The sequence below is a fragment of the Ornithorhynchus anatinus genome, chromosome 17 (genome assembly GCF_004115215.2).
Source record: "Ornithorhynchus anatinus isolate Pmale09 chromosome 17, mOrnAna1.pri.v4, whole genome shotgun sequence".
NCBI classification, from domain to species: domain Eukaryota; kingdom Metazoa; phylum Chordata; class Mammalia; order Monotremata; family Ornithorhynchidae; genus Ornithorhynchus; species Ornithorhynchus anatinus.
In genome coordinates, this window is record NC_041744.1 from 5341444 (window position 1) to 5358682 (window position 17239).

At 55.4% G+C, this 17239-nt stretch overlaps 1 protein-coding gene across 2 annotated transcripts in view; it reads left to right on the forward strand.

Annotated features, from left to right (window-relative positions):
* SMG6 (SMG6 nonsense mediated mRNA decay factor) overlaps nt 1–17239 on the forward strand; it is a 173624-nt gene that overhangs the window by 79964 nt on the left and 76421 nt on the right. For both annotated transcript variants that reach the window (XM_029082026.2, XM_039914430.1), the window contains exons 11-12: nt 8710–8826; nt 9820–9988. In XM_029082026.2, coding sequence (XP_028937859.1) covers nt 8710–8826; nt 9820–9988 — 286 coding nt within the window. The remainder of the gene's footprint in view (nt 1–8709; nt 8827–9819; nt 9989–17239) is intronic.

The following is a 17239-nucleotide window of genomic DNA, read 5'->3' on the forward strand; positions in this document are numbered from 1 at the left end:
CAAACCCGCCCCGCTAAACCCTGAGGAGGCTTATTTTGGAAAGAAAGGGAAAGGCCATTTAGTAGAATAATGAGTTCCTCAGTCCTGTGGTGGCTTGGCTGCATTGTAAGTGCCTGGGAACATGCCCCTTTACCCCCTATCCCTAGAGAATGGTTTGATTCTGGGAGCTTGGGTCCCTCTCTAGATGACATAATACTAATAATAATGATAAGCATAATAATAATAAGGATAACTTTTTAAAGGGGTATTTGTTATGCGCTTACTAGGTGTCAAACACTGTTGTAAGCGCAGGGGTGGGTACAGGTGAGGTTGAACACGGTCCGTGGCCCGCGTGGGGCTCACAGTCTAAGTAGGAGAGAGAACTGGAGAACTGAGGTACGGAGAAGTGAAGAGAAGCAATGTGGCATAATGGAAAAAAATGCAGAGGCCTGGGAGTCGGAAGGAGCCGGGTTCTAATCGTGACTCCGCCACTTGACTGCTTTGTAACCTTGGGCAAGTCACTTGAGCTTTTCTGGACCTCACTTGCCTCCTCAGGAACATGGAGATTAAGATTATGAGCCTCATATGGGACAGGGACTGTGTCCAACTGGAGTAACGTGTGTCTACCCCAGTGCTTAGTATAATGCCCGGCACATAGTAAGCGCTTAACAAGTACCATAAAAAAAAAGCCAAGCAGAGAGAAGCGAAGTGACTTGTCCAACGTCACACAGCAATCGGTCATATTTATTGAGTGCTTACTGCGTGCCGAGCACTGTATACTGTGTGCAGAGCACTGTACTAATCTCTTGGGAGAATACAATTGGTATACATAATCTTTATCCACAAGAAGCTTACCATCTAGAGGAGGAAACAGACATTAATATAAATAAATAATAAAGCGGTTGGCTGAGCCGGGACTAGAACCCGTGTCCCGTGCCTCCCAATGCTGGTTATTGATTAAATTGGTTAAGTGCTTCCTAGGTACCACGTATCATACCTAGGCCGTCTGCTGCTTGGAGCTTACCATCTAAGGAGGGAAACAAAACAGGTATCTGTTCCCCATTTTACAGGTAAGAAAACCGAGGCAGAGAGCCGTTAAGCGACTTGTCCAAGGTCAGACAGCTGGCAAATGGTGGAGCCGGGATTAGGACCCAGGTCTGCTGACTCCCAGATCTGCGGACTCTTTCCACTAGGCCATACCGCTTCTCTGCTCTCGAGTAGCTTTGGAGTAGGGGTGGGGCTCCTGAACTAGAGCAGAGTGCTTCTGAACTCCTGGGTCAGAGTCAGGACCAGGGCCAGTCCTCTTCCAACCCCCGCCCAGGGACCTTCGTGGAATAGGGAGTTTCTGCTTGATGCAAAGATGAACCTGGGATGTTCCAGGAGAAGCGGCGTCGCCAAGCGGAAAGAGCCCAGGCTTGGGAGTCAAAAGATTTAGGTCCTAATCCCGGCTCTGCCTTTTACTTGCTGGGTGACCTCGGGCAAGTCACTTCACTCCTTGGTGCCGCATCTGAAAATGGACATTAAATACCTGTTTTCCTTCCTCTTTAGGCTGTGAGTCCCACGTGGAACAGGGACTGTGTCTGACGTGATTGGCTTGCATCTAGTGCTTAGCACAGTGCTTGGCACCCAGAAAGCACTTAGCAATTATCATCGTTATTGTTGTTGTTATTTTTGGACAATTACGGAACCGGGTCTCGAAGTTCAGCATCTGTGGCATGGCACCAGCCTCTCTTGCCAGCTTTTGAGGGCAAGAAGAGTCTTCTTCCCGTATTTTGGTCGAGTCGTCTGATTTGCAGATGACGCTGCTGACCGTGAGATTGCATTTGGGCCTGTGTGTCACTTTGAGATTCTCTTGACTCTGTGCTCGTCAAAACAAATAGCGTCCCTCCTCTGATCCCTTGCCATAATAACTGTCGTATTTGTGAAGCGCTTACCGTGTGCCAAACGTTGTACTGAAAGCGAGGGTAGGTACAGTACAGTCAGATCGGACATTGTCCCTGTCCCAAATGGAGCTCACGGTCTAAGTAGGGAAGGAGGATAAGCATTTTATTGAGAGAAGCAACGAGGCCTAGTGGACTCAGAGGACCTGGGTTCTAATCCAGCTCTGCCAAATGCTTGCTGTGTTACTGTGGGCAAGTCACTTCTCTTTTGCCTCGGTTTCCTCAACTGTAGAATGGGGATTAAATCCCATTTCCTCTACCCTGAGCCCCATGTGGGACGGGAACCTGATTAGTTCATATCTACCCCATCTCTTGGAACAGTGCTTGATACGTAGTAAGCGTTTAACAAATTTAATAATGATTTTATACCCATTTTTGCAGTTGAAACTGAGACACAGAGATGGGAAGGAACTCAGCCACGGTCACACAGCATTGCCCGGAAACCAGGGTTAAAAGGGGAAACGTAGGTCCTGCCCTGAACAGGACATGCGCTTGAGGGTTTTTGCAGTGGTGGTGAGAGGTTTGGTTTTTTGTTGGTTTTTTTCTTCTTATGGTATTTCTTAAGCACTTACTATGTGTCATCGGGTACCTTACTAAGCGGTGAGGTAGATGCAAGCTAATTAGGTAGGAGGCAGTCCAAGTCCTACATGGGGCTCACAGCCTCAATTCCCATTTTACCGGTAAGGGAACTGAGGCGCAGAGAAGTTGCCCAAGGTCTCACACAGCAGACAAGTGGGGGAGCTGCATTTGGAACCCGGGTTCTTTGACTCCCAGACCCGTGCTGTAGCCACTAGGCCACAGTGGGAGTGGTCCGTGAGCCGCCCGCACTGTGTCCCGGGCCCCGTCTGCCCCGTAGCCCACAGTGGGCTCGCCGAACAGAACATCCCTGAGACCCAGCGGCGGCCAGAACCACCGTTCCCTCACCCCTTTCGTCAGCGGGGCTTAGTATCAACCAGTCAGTCCATCTCTGGTGGGACCCGGACACCAGAGGACTTGGGTTCTTATCCCAGCTCTGCCACTTGTCTGCTGCGTGACCGTGGACAAGTCACTTCACTTCTCTGGACTTCAGTTACCGCATCTGTAAAATGGAGATAAAGGCTGTGACCCCCAAGGGGGACAGGAACTGTGCCCAACCTGATGAACTTGGATCTAGCCCAGCGCTTAGTATAATGCCTGGCGCATAGTAAGCACTGAACAAGTACCATTAAAAAATCAAGAGAGCCCTGGCCTCGAAGTATTCTTTCAAGTAGCGACGCCTGCTCTTTCTCTGTAGTGAGCCCCATTAGGCCTGGCTTGGGGAATTTCGTTGGATCTGGCGACCAGACCCAAGAGCTGCCATTTGTCACAAAACCGATCCAGGCCCAGTGACAACTAATCCTCCCTCTGCCACCGCTTTTCTTCACCCAAGGAGATGAAAGCAGATGTGTGGAGAGTCGCTCTCATCCTGACGCTCCAGGCCCTCCCGCTCTTCTGGTGCCGGATCCCCCCCCCCACCCCCGCTCTCCCTCTCCCCATCCCAGGCACCCCCGGCGTGCTGGGTGATGTCTTACCTTGCGGGCACTTGGTGCTGGTGGCAATGAGTGGCCACTTCCCTAGGTGGGGAGGGTTTTACTGAGGATAGTGTAAGATTATAGAAGCAGCAGGGCTCAGTGGTTAGAGCACAGGCCTGGGAGTCGGAAGGGCCTGGGTTCTAATCCTGCCTCTGCCACTTGTCTGCTTTGTATCCTTGGACAAGTCACGTCACTTCTCTGGGCCTCAGTTACCTCACCTGTAAAATGGGGATTGAGAGTGCGAGTCCCAGGCAGGACAGGGACTGTGTCCAACCTGATTAACTTGTAGCTACCCCAGGACTTACAACAGTGCTTGGCATATAGAAAGCACTTAAGTACCATAATAATAATAATTATTATTATTATTATTACCTTTTCCACTCATGCAGTTGCCACTTCCCTATTGCCTGCTGCCTCTTCCACTCAGCCTACCCCCAAACACTTTAGCAGTAATGATAGAAGTTATACTACGGTGTGCAGAGCACTAAACTAAACACTGGGAAAGAATACAGTAGACAATAAGCCCCTGGTGGGGCAGGGGACGATTCCACGGACTCTGTAGTATTGTGCTCTTCCAAGGGCTCAGTACAGTGTTCTGCGCTCAGTAAATACCATCGATTGCTACCCAGATGATATTAGACCTCATCCCTGCCTCTCAGAGGACTCACCCTCTTAAAAAGGAGGCTGGTCACACACAGGAGAGAGGGAGGGAGGTAGACGTGTGTAGGATAATAATAACTATGATATTTGTGAAGCATTTACTATGTGCCGAGCACTGAAGAAACTCCTTCACGGAGTTGGGTCTCTGTTGTCTTGATTATCCATGACATTTATTCAGCGCCCACTGAGTGTGAAGCGCTGTACTAAGCCCTTAGGGGAGCACCAAAAAAAAAAAAGGACACACGATTACTGCCCTCCCATGAATTACGGGCAGGAAAAAATGATTTACGAATAGTATAAGCAGACCGAAGAATGCTATCTAAGAGGAAAGAGTACCACTGTATTGGGATGAATAGCCAAACAGGTAATTCAGCACATCAGTGGAAATGAACAGTCTTTTTCTGCGGCTCTTTCGCCGCTCCCCACCTCCGTGGCTTCTACTGCCACCGCTATACCTTTGACTCCCAAATATACTTTGCTAATCCCGACCCCTCTCCTCTGCGATGTCCCATGTCCTCTGCCCGTATGACCTCTCTGCCAGCCTCTCAAGCTCAGTGTGTTCAAGGCTGAACTCCTCATCCTCCCTCCCAAATCTTCTCCTCCACCAGGTGCGGTTGATGACACCAGCCCTCCTCCCTCCCTCTCATCTCTCACACCTGCAACCTTGGGGCTGTCCTTGTCTCCTCCCTGTTTGTCCAATCTTGGCATTTCTTCTTCCACAACCTTTCAGGTCTTACCCCGACTTCTCATTCAAATGACCACTCCTCTCCTCTTCATATCCAGCCAACTGCAACTCTCCCTATCTTCAAAGCCCATCTGAAGTCACATCTGCACCAGGAGGCTTTTCCCGATCAATTTCTAATCTTCCCATACTTATAATTATTACATCATAATAATGTTTTTTGTTAAAAGCTCACTATGTGTCAAGCGCTGCTTTAGCACTGGGGAAGATACAGGTTAATCGGGTTGGTCCCAATCCTCATCCCATAGTCTAAGGGAGGCAGGATATTGAATCCCCATTTTACAGATGAGGAAACTGAGGCATAGAGGCACACTACCACTGCGGCCCTTCCACACCCCACTTAAGTACTCAGCCTCCCGTGGCACTTATGTACATATCCATAATTCGTTTTGATGCCCGTTTCCCCCTTGAGATTGTAAGCTCCCCGTGAGCAGGAAACAGGTCTGCCAATCCGTTATATTGTACTCTCCCGAGCACGTGGTACAGTGCTCTGCATACGGCAAGGCCTCAATGATTGATTGATTGGTCACGTGCTAATCGTCTATACTCCGTTACGGTCCGCTTTCTGCAGTTTACAATCCCCAGCTAGATTGTAAGCCTCTTGGAGGCAGGGATCGTGTCTTCTCACTCCCAGGTGTTTAGTACTGTAATTTGCTCACCATCGGTGTTCAGTAAATACTACTGATCACGGCACGGATTAGTGCCGGGGATGGGAATAAAATATGTCAGTATTAAGGGCGGTATCGGGTCGATGCAGAATGAGGTGCCGGGAAGCAATCACGGAGGCCTTCCTGGAGGAGATGGAATGTTAACAGGGCTTCGATGACGGCGACTCCCGTGGTCTGGCCGATTTTGGGGGTGGAAACGGAGCGGGTGTAGGCCACGGGGAAAATGTGAGCGTGGGGTCAAGGTGGGAGTGTCAAGCGTGGGAAGGAGCACAGAGCAAGAAGGGGAAGAAAGCTGATACGTTTGAGGGGAAAACTGGTAGAGAGCTTTGAAGGCAGCGGTAAGGAGTCTCTGCCCGATGCGAAGATGTCCATTCTGGATCTCCGTCTTTGAGATATTGCGTGAGAAGCGGTGGTCCAGTGGAAAGAGTATGGGCCCGGGAGTCAGAAGATCTGGGTTCTAATCCTGCTCTGCCATTTGCCTGCTACGTGACCTTGGACAGGTCACTTCCCTGCAAAGGGGAAGGATTCGGGTGTCGCCGATGTCTGTATGTCTCCCCCCAGCCCAAGACTGGAAGCTCGTTATGGGAAAGGAACACGTCTCCTGATCGTGTTGTATTATACTCTCCTAAGCGCCTAGTTCAGTGCCGTGCACGTAGTGAGTGCTCAGTAAATACATTTGATCGATTGCAGCCCATTGCCACACTTTGGTAGTAGGGTTTGCACCTGCAGTACCGCTCTGGAAAATCTGGGTTCGCCTACGGGCCGTGGGTAGAGCTCAGAGGAAGAAGCGAATGAGATGGGTGTGGGTGTGCGCTCACGCGCACCAGGGAGGTGGAGAGTTTGGGGGAATCAGCCCCTCCTCTCCCTTTTCCGGAAAGAGGGAAGATCTTCCGGGTCCCCCAGTCAGCGCTAAGTCGAGACGTCTGTTTTGTAGCCAGGAAAGTCGGCTCCCCAGGCGAGGGTGAAAGGGGAACTGAAGTGTGGTGACCTTTCTCCAGCAGAAGATGCTGATGAAACGAGACTCGGGCCCAAACCTGGGGCCTGCCGGGTCCGTGGCCCTCGGCGTGAGTGGTTTGTCCGGGGATGGCCTGTCGAGGGAAGGACAGCCCCGGAGCAGGCCGGTCGTAGTGATAAAAATATCCTGTGCTCCGTCGAGAGGATTCCCCCACCGACAGCTCAGTTAATCAGACAATCGGTGGTATTTATTGAGCGCTCACTGTGGGCAGACCATTGGCCCGAGCTCTTGGGAGAGTACAGTATAACAGAGTTGGTAGCCCACAACAATCTCACGGTCTAGTCGGGGAGACGGACACTTCTTCCGCGGTCAAGCGTTTTCGTCTCTATTTTCTTGCCTAGTACAGCACTAAGCGCTCAATAAAACACCACCGATGGATGGATTGATCTCGTCCCGTTCCCTCCGGCCTCTCCCATCACCCCAGATCTTGCTCTCGAGCTCTAGGCGTCTTGGAATCCTTTTCAGTTTCTCCAGCCCGTGGGTCCAGGCTGCCACCGGCAGCCCCGTGCCAGGATGGGTGAGGAGCGGGGCGGCCGCGAGAAGACTGCCCGAGGTGAAGTGGAGAGGTGCCCTCCGCTACAGCGGAAGGAATTGCAGTCCGGGCCCTCGGGCCCAACTAGGACGGCCTCAGCCTCCCCCGGGAATCCCGGCGCCCCCCCGGCCTCACAGAGTGTAACCCAAGCGCTGGGCGCGAGCGAGCGAGAACCCCCCCCCCCCCTTCTTCCCCCACCCCCCCGCCGCAGCCTGCTGCTCCCTGTCACTGCCGGGGCCCTCAGAAGTGGTTCGGGCCCGGCTGCAGATGCTCCGATCAGATTCGCTTCCGTAGGGAAGAGGCGGAGGCCCTCCGTCGGTCCCTTTCCTTGGGAATAGCTGTGGTCTTGTGGCATCTCCCCGAGTAACGGCTTCAATTAAGCTCCTCTGACAAGCTGTTGTGTGACTGGTGAACTGTCGGGAGGCGCCTCCCCCTTGGGCTGTTTGGGTTAAAATGCCAGCAGGGACGGAGATCAAACACGCGGCTAATTAGGCTTTTAGCACTTGAAAATTCTCCTCTGACAGAATGAGCGGGAGCCACCGCCAGAGCCCCTGAGGTCTCACACCCCTCCGGGGGCTGGCTACTTGTCATCCAGTCGGGCAGGCTACTTGTCACAGGGGGTCCAGTCGGCCCCCGAGGGAAACCGTGTGGGTTCCCCTCCCTCAGGGCTGCAGACTGGGGAGCCGTGGGCTCGTCTGGCCAAGCCCAGAGCAGTTGGGTCGGTTGCGGAGGTGCCGATTAGTCAGACTCGGGGTATGGAGAGCTCGTCTGAGGTGTAGGGGTTCCCCAGGAGAAAGGGAAACCGAATGGTCCGGCCGCTTCCTAACCGCCTTTGAAGGCAGAGTGAGGTCTGGGATCTTCCTGCTGCCAAGAATTACCCCAGCCGACGGAAGAGTGAACGTCGGCGGAAGCAGTACAGCCCGGTGGATAGAGCACGGGCCCAGGACCTGGATTTTAATCCCGGCTCTGCCGCTTGTCTGCTGTGTGACCTAGGGCAAGTCACTTCACTTTTCTGTGCCTCAGTTCCCTCATCTGTGAAATGGGGGTTAAGACCGTGAGCCCCGTGTGGATCAGGGACTGTGACCAAACTAATTAGATTGCATCTACCCCAGCCCTTAGAACAGTGCTTGACACATAGTGAGCGCTTGACAGATACCATTGCTATTGACGGGGCGTCAGAAGGCAAAATGCAAAGCTGCCTTTTGGGGCTCTGGGAGAAATACCGAAGGAATCCTGGGTACCGGCTAGGGAACGCCCGTCAGCCTCGGGAGGGGGTTCGGGGGACGACCAGGCTGGGCTGGTGGTCCCGCTACCTAGAAAGGAAATAGTTTCCCTTTTCAATTTGTCTTTTCCTCCTACAGTATTTCCACCTTCAGTCTTTGCTCTAGGCTCAGCAGCTGAGCCCCCGCACCTGGAGAAACTGAGTCCAGCTTGCCAGGGTTCCAGCTGGAGAAAGGGTGTGGTCAAACGAGCCGGAAGAGGGCGTGCCAAATTCCAGCTCTTTCTGCCCCATAGGAGTCTGTGGCCAGGGGCCCTCCGGCGGACCTCGGGTGGATTTGGAGGGGGGGACCTGGGCCCTCTGAACCCCGAGTGTTTACGGCGGGTTGGTTTGTGTCTCCTCAGATCGCTTCTCTGAAGAATGTCGCTCTGTGATCCAGGAGCAGGCCACAGCACTGGGCCTGGCCATGTTCTCCCTGCTGGTAAAGCGCTGTACCCACTTGCTGAAGGAATCTGCCAAAGGTATGGGGGCTGACCCTTCCTGTGGCTTTGGCTGCAGTCAACTCTCACCTCCCCCACCCCAAACCCAGAACTCCCACATCCTTACCTCCCTTCTCCCCACACATCCTCCTCCTCCTCACGGTCCTGGACTTTTTTAAAAAAAAATTTTAAGGTGTTTGTTAAGCGCTTACTAATCGACAGGCAAAGATACAAGCTTATCAGGTTGGACGCGCTCCCTGTCCCCCAAGGGGCTCAATCCCCCTTAATGTCCCCCCAAAGCATTTTCCTACTCAGCCCACCCTCTAGACTGTAAACTCACGGGTAGCAGAAAACCTTTCTATTCTGTCGTGCTCTCCCAAGCACTTTGTTGAATGCTCTGCACACAGTAAGCGCTCAGTAAATACACTCGACTGACTCACCCGCATCACTTACGTGCATATCCTTTTATTCTGATCCTTCCCCTGCCTGTAGTTCATTTTTTTAATGTCTTTCTCCCCCTACTAGATTGTAAGGATGCCGAGGGCGGGGATCGTGTGTCTGCCACTTCTCCCAAGCGCTCAGTACAGTCATTGCTCAGCACGCAGTAAGCACTCAGTCCCGTTCACATCGGTGGTATTTACTGAGTGCGTACTTTGTGCAGAGCACTGTGCTAAGCGCTTGGAAGATGACAGTGTAACGGGTTGGTGGACGCATTCACCGCCCACGGTGATTTTACGGTGTAGAGGACGAGCGTACAGTCCCACCGATTGATTGATTGATCGATCGACCGATTGATCGATTGCAGGTGTGTCCGGTGGGGGTGGGCGCCTGGTGCACTGGTTGTCTCTCTCTCTGTCCTGCTTTTCAGAATCCTCTTGGGCGCTGGTGCTTTTCCTCCATCTTCGGGCCCAGCCGTCCCGTGGACTTGGTCTCCCTCCCCTAAGAGTTCGCTGCTGCCATCCCAGCATCCCCCTCGGCCCCCCAGGCGGGGGCCTCGGCGGCCATAGGCCCAGCTCTCCCCCTTTGCCTCTGCAGCTCACCCGTCCTCCCCCGAGGGCGAGGGCGACCAGGATGATATCAAGGTGTCGTCTTTCCTCACGGACCTGAAGGAGCTGCTCCCCAGCGTGAAGGTCTGGTCGGACTGGATGCTCGGCTACCCGGACACCTGGAACCCTCCGCCCACCTCCCTCGACCTGCCCCCGCAGTAAGTCACTCCCTCTGCTCTCCCGGCACCCTTGTTTCCGGCTTCCTCCTCCCCCCGTCACCCTCTTGGGTCTCCGCTCCCTCAGCTGGTCCGTCCTCCCTCCCCTTGTGCTTGGCGGTTTTCAGCTGTGTTTCTACCCTGCCCCTCAGTTCTCTTCCCCCGCCTCTCCCGAGGCATCTCCTGCTCTGCCTTTCTCAAGAGCCGGGCTTGCGCCGTACCCAGACCCGAAGAGCCCCCCGGGCTGATACTCCAGGGTGATGCTTTTCCCTGGGGTGTCTTCCGGGGGAGGGCGGGAAGGGAAGATGCCGCGAAGGGAGCTGCCCCAGGTTGCGAAGAGACCCCCTGCCTGGGAAGGCCTCTGGCTGCAGCTCTGGGGCCATCAACGCTGCACTCCCAACTCCGCAGCCCAATTCCCGGCCGTCAGGGTGGACCCATCACTGTGGAATCTTCCGCCCCATCCCGTCCCCCTCCGCCGCTCCTCTCCACCCTCTGCCTTCTACGTCCCAGCCCTGGCAGGCTACGTACGTGGAGGGGAGGGGTCTCGGACAGCTGCGGTCGCCCATCCCTTCCGTGGCCCTCCTTCCCCTTCAGAGCTCCGGGTGTGTGTGGGTGGCACTTCCCGCCCGGAGAAGCGCTCCCCGGGACTGCCAGGGTGGGCTCCGGCCGGCTTTTCCGTCAGCCAGGGCTCGGTCCCGGGCCGGATAGTCGGGGCCGCAGCGGAGGACCCGACAGCTCTCCTTCTGGCCGCCAAGCAGCCGGGTTCCCTGCGGGGCAGCCCCTGAAGGGTTAATGCTTTCAGTCGCAGACTCTTCAGGCCGTTAATCCGTAGTGCGGACTAGGCGATTGGTATAGTTTTGGACTGAAAATGACAAGGAAGGGCCAAGATCTCCGAGTATCTGAAACCGCCACTGTAGAGCATGCGCTAGGATCTACTGTCCCTCCCTTCCTCCCTCCCTTCTCTCTCTCTCTCTCTCTCCATTCCTCCCTCCCTTCCTCTCTCTCTGTCTCTCTCTCCCTCCCTCTCTCCCTTCCGCCCTCCCGCTCTCCCCGCCGCCTGGTGCCCGGAGTCCCACGCTGTCTCGGGGCTGCCATGTGGCACATCCACGGCCCCCTGACACGCCACGGGGGCCTCCGGCCGTCGGGCCCACTCCCTCCCTTTTTTACCGCCTGCCTCTTCTCTCCCTCTCCTCTTCTCCCCCTCCTCCTCCTCCTCCTCCTCTTCTTTCCTTCACTCCCTTACTCCTCCCTCCCGTTGGCTTTTGTTTGGCCGAGGAAATGGAAAGCTCACACAGGAAGTGCTGGGCCTCATTTGCTCGAGGTGCCGAGTCTGTTTTCGGTTTGGATGCTGCAGTCCATGGCCCACTGCCGGTTTGTGCGAGCTGCTGCCCATCTTTGGGCAAGGGCTCCAACTGCAGCCAGGGCACGTGGTATTGGCTACAGCCCTGCCCTGCTTCCTGGACCCTACAGAGCTGAAACGGGGAGGGGTGTCCTGGGTGAGCTGGGCCCGCCCTCGCCGGACTTCTTCCTCCTACCCCGAGGAGAACAGACCCTTCCGGAACGGCTACGGGGACCCCCAGACCAGAGGGACGAGCCCCCGCAACCCGGCCCGGTAGCCCGGCCGGGCCGAGGAGTGACCGGGAGAGCCCCCTGCGCCGAAAACATCCCTGCCTTCTCTCCGGGATAACAGCTGGGGCCACCTTTGGGCTTCTGGGTTGAAGGAAGAGCCCGGCTGTGCCGGGTGGTCCCGTCGGCCCCCGATCCGCACATGGTCGGCGCTTGAGATCTGGGCTGGGGAAGCATGAGTTGCAGATGCAGAGCGCGGCTCCTCGCCAGCGTCGATCCCACCTCGTCCCCTTTGGGTCAGGGTATTAACCGACGGGAATAACCTCGGGTTACCCCGTTTTCTGGATTCCTGTTCACTGTCCACCGCAAGCTTGGTGCTGGTTTTTTAGGGCTGCAGAGGTAGATGAGGCAATGGAGAGGGGGTTGTGGAAACCCCAAAGCCTCCTCTGGACCCCCCCCCCCCCCGGCACTTTGGTGCACGTGGCTTTGTCTTGAGCGGGTACTGGCTGTTCCTCCCCCAACCCCCCAACCCACACACTATCCCCTCATTGTTGTCCTCCAGGTGGTAGAACCAGAAATCCGTTTGGCTCCCTTTCTGCTCTTTCATCCATCTCTTGGGGGTACACTGGACACCTAATAATAATAATAATGTTGGTATTTGTTAAGCGCTTACTATGTGCCGAGCACTGTTCTAAGCGCTGGGGGAGATACAGGGTAATCAGGTTGTCCCACGTGAGGCTCACAGTTAATCCCCATTTTACAGATGAGGTAACTGAGGCACAGAGAAGTTAAGTGACTCGCCCACAGTCACACAGCCGACAAGTGGCAGAGCCGGGAGTCGAACCCATGACCTCTGACTCCGAAGCCCAGGCTCTTTCCACTGAGCCACGCTGCTTCCCAAGACCCGAGACCTGATCTTTCATCTCGGCCCCAACCCCCCACCCCCCGCCCAGTCTTCCTTGGCATGCCTTCTGACCTCTGATCCACCTGCCCCTCCCTCTCCCCCCACCTCATCTAGGGGGAGTAGGCAGACATTTTAGAGCACCCTCCTGTCTGCCTGGACCCCCATTGGTCCTGGAGAACCCCAGAAACCTGTTGGAATCCCGGAGGTCAGTGACCTCAGCCGCTGTTCTCTTCCCAGACAGGGTGGCATCCTTGTCCGTATCACTGACTCCACTGAATGGTCCTCCCCTAGAAGAGGAGTTCCCGGGGGACCTTAAGGAGTGAGCGAGGTACAGGTGCATTTCCAGCCGCGTGCCAGGGCAGAAAGACTCATTTGTCCTCCAGCATGAGCCATTTGGAGATACACCAGCAGAGATGGGAGAGGCAGGGAATTATCTGGAACGATTGCCCCTGCTCTGCCCTGTCCTCCTCATTATTATTAATAATGATAATCATCATAATAATAGAAGCAGCGTGGCCTAGCGGAAAAATCACGTGCCTGGAGTCCTGGCGTGTGGATTCTAATCCCGGCTCTGCCACGTGCCTGCCGGGTGACTTCGGTCAAGTCACTTTACTTCTCTGTGCCTCAGGTCCCTCGTCTGTAAAAGGGGGATTAAGACTGGGCGCCCCCTCTGGGTCGGGAACCGTGTCCAACCCGATTACCTTGCATCTACCCCAGCGCTTGGAACAGTGCTTGGCACGAGGTGAGAGCTTTACAGATACCACAGTCTGTCTATTTAATTGATGGTACTTGTCGAACACTGTTCTAAGCGCTGGGGTAGATTCAAGGAAATCATGTCGGACCCAGTCCCCGTCCCACGTGGGGCGCACAGTCTAAGTAGGAGGGAGAACAGGGATTGAATGCCCATTTTACGGATGAGGAAACTGAGGCCCAGAGAAGCGAAGTGAGTCGCCCAAGGTCCCACAGCAGGCAAGTGGCGGAGCCGGGGCTAGGACCCAGGTCCTCCGACTCCCGGGCCCGGGCTCTTTCCTCTAGGCCAGGCTGCTCCTTCGGAGGGCCTCTTCCTGGGAGTGGCTAGAACTGCCCCATCACCAAGTGAAAAGGCTGGAAGCTGTCAAAGTGACGGTCCACGGGGATGGAGCAGAGGGTTCCACGGGTTCAGGGCGAGCAGCCGAAGCATCCCAGGACCTTTGGAGAGAGTGGGCCGGGCCAGCAGGCCAACCCGACTTGCCCCCTCAGCCTCCGGCCAGGCAGAATCCTCTTGTCATCTTGATCTCTGGTTCTCAGTAAGTGAAAGAGTCAGGGGACTTTGAGAACGTCCAAACTCAGCCCAGCTGTGGCAGTTGGTTTATTGCTTTCAGCTGGTACTTGAACCCAGGTCCTGGTCTTGGAGTCTTTCCCAGGTTTAATCCCCAGAGCTTTCTCTGCAGCTGTATGACACTGCGCTGACCCCGAATGAGGATAGGAAAATAGAACCGGTGCCAAGCCAGAGTCTCTTTTTCATTTGGAGTCTGGCTGTCTGCCCATGACCAGGGTTACATAATGGGAAACATAGCTGGGGCTCTGGAGAGCCCGCGTTTCACCAGGCTGCCCAGACCTTCGCGTTCTGATGCTATATATCTTCCTAATTGTAGCTCGGATGCATTTATCACACTGTTGGATTCAAGTCCCCTTCAAATTTAACAAAAAAAAAAAAAGAAAACCATCAGAAATTCCAGGGCTCACTGCCCTTCCATGGTTTTCCTGCAGTTCGGAAGAGCGGTTCTGGTAAAGGTGTATGGGGAACTTACTAGCCGGGGGGGGGCTGGTGGAGGGGGGATTAGCCCCGGAGGAGCAGTGCGGCTCAGCGGGAAGAACCCGCCCCCGGCGGTCAGAGGACCCGTGTTCTAATCCCGGCTCTGCCGGTCGCCTCTTGTGTGACCTTGGATAAATCACCTCACTCCTCTGTGCCTCAGTTCCCTCCTCTGTAAAATGGGGATTCGATCCCCGTTCTCCCTCCCTACTTAGACTGTGAGTCCCACGTGGAACTGGGACTGCGTCCATCCCGACGAACCCGGCTCTATCCCGGCACTTAGAACAGTGCTCGACACACGGCGTTAAAAAAAAAAAAAGGTGGCAGCAAGTAGACACCCAGAACAACATTCTGCCGTGATGCAGCAGCCGTTGGGGGAAATAAATTATTCGGTTGGGGTCGCCGATCTGGAGACTCGTAGCTGCTCGTGGCGTGGCACCCAAAGGTCAAGGAAGAGGGCTTCGAAGAAAGGCTTCTCCCTGACAGTTATTAAGAGGTTAAGGTTCTCCCTGCGGGGCAGTTATTAAGCGCCGAGTCCGAGTCTGATAAGCCCCCTTCGGGACGCTGACTGAGTCGGGGGGCACGCGGAGGGTCACTAAACAGTACCCAATCTGCACTTCCCCAAAGGAAGTGGTGAAGGCTAAAGGAAGCCCTCGTGCTGCCCTGGCTCCTCCGCTAGCCTCCTTGACTCCGGGCCGGGAGTCCCCCGGGCTGGGCGTCCCCCAGCCTGGCACCGTGGTGTTCCTCTTCCAGTGCTGAGCAAGGAACATGTGATTCCCCCACCTCAAGAGTGGGCTCTCCCCTCCCGTCCTCCCCTCGGCCTCCCACAGGGCACCCCGGGACGAGGAAGGAGGCCTTGGGATCTGTCTCCGGCTTGACCCCGGCAGGGTACAGCCCAGATGACCCAGGAAGAGCTCTCCTCCCGGCTCTGGGCCGAGGTCACTCGGGTCCACCGAGCGCTAGGCTGCCGGGACGTGTCGGAGCGGTCGCAGCCGAAAGTCTGTAGAGGCGGGAACCGTGAGAATCCACGCCGGGGAGGCGGCCGTGGCCTCCGCTCTTGCCACCGAGAAGTCGGGGCCCCGTAGGGAATGCCCTTTCCCAAACGCTCAGGCCTGATGGCTTTAACACACAGTAATGACCCTACAGGGGCTTCGCCGACTAGTACTCTAGGAGAACCGAAGCCAGAGTCCCCCCTAGCCCGGCGGAATGACAAGGGCATCCTTGGGCATCCAGGAAGTTCTGAAACTCGGTCCTCAGGGCCGGTGGGCCTACCTGATCAGCTCTGGGGCCCTCTCATTTCCAGGACAGTCCCACCGCCTTGGGTCCGGCAAGCAGGTGGCTGGGTTCTGGGAGTAACTTCGGGTGACTGAGCCAGGTGAGATTTTTTTTCCCCAATAGGATGGAGTCGGGGTCGTCTCTCTCCAGGAAGCTTTTCCTGAGATTCGGAAGGGAGAGGCGTCTTCAGTTGAGCCGTTCTGTTCTTTAAAGGTCAGGGAGGATAAGGCCTTTTCCCCAAGAGACCTTTAGCCTCCCTGCCCCGGCCATATGTTTGCTCAGGAAATCAATGTCCCGATTCCCTCGCCTCCTTTCCACACAGCCCGAGCATCTGGAAGAGACGCTCTTCCGCCCCCTGAGGACGCGGTGTGGCCCGAGGCTGCTGTTCCCCAGCCTGGCTATGGACTACCCCCTCCTTCCCCTCCCCGTCCCCCCCCCCTCCTCCCCATCCCCAACCCGGAACTGTCGGGGCAGGACGGTCCCCGAAAACCGGCCCCGAGGAATACCCTTGTGGCTTGAAATAGGCCGAATGTAAGTGAACCATTTCGATGATCCTCCCTCGGTGCTCCGGCGTAACCAGGATTCTTGAATCCTAAATTGTCCCTCTCTGTTCCCAACTTACCTTTTGGGGTTTCTGCTGATCACCTTGGGGGTCGGGGGAGTCTTCTTAAGAGAGCTAGATTATCTCAGGGACTGCCGCGCCCCAAAAGAAGACTTAGGTCTTCTGATCAGGTGGCTCAGAGGGTTTCGAAGTGACAGAACATTAAAAAAAAAAAAAAATTGGGGAGGGTGACATGGGCAATTTAGCAGTTCTCAGTGGTCAGGGCCTTTCCTCCTCTTGGCTTTGACCCAGGGACCCAACCCTGCTCGGGCTTCTAGGTGGCTGGTTTCTGTGCTACCTCGGCCTCAGTTCCAGCTCTCCTCACCCCAGGAACTGAAAGACCCAACTCGTTTCCCATCTGCACTGCTTCTCTGATCTTCCATGGGTCTGAAACACAATGCAGGGCTTCTTCTCACTCAACTCTTTCCGGGTTTGTTCTGCAGCTGTGGAGTTTGAATGTTAGTGTTTAAACAAGCTGGTATTACACAGGAAATGGCCACCTCCACAGGCCCCTGCAGGCTTGTAACATGGGGTCATTGTGCTTGATATTAATCACCAGTCCTCCTGCTCCCCCCAGTAAAAATGGCAGGGTGTGTGAGTTCTCAGCGCTACCTCGGCCTCGCTGGCAGGAGCGGCCGGGCCCGGGTGGGGCACCTAAGGCTTTAAGTGCTCTCATTTCCCATGCGCCGGTCCCCCCGGCCGAGGTCTGCGTGGCCAGCCCTGGCTGACCTCTTCCCTACAAAACTGGTAGATTGGTCTCCTGGTCTTAAAACGCCTGCGAGAGGTGGTTTTCACTCGATGACTTGCGGGTCACCTTAACCTCACCGGGCACTTGGCACAGGAAAGACTCTAGTCCGTAAGCTCGTCCTCTAGGCGGTAAGCTCGCGTGGGCGGGGAACGTGTCTGCTAACTCTGTCGTATCGGACTCTCCCGAGCACCTAGTACAGTGCTCTGCACACAGTAAGCACACAGCAAATAGCATTGATGGATCGAAGCTCGGTGTTGGCAGGGAAGGTGCCTGTTCATTGTTATGCCGTACTCTCCCGAGTACGTAGTGCAACGCCCTGCTCACGGTAAGCACTCAGTAACTATGATCGAATGAAATACGGTCGAATG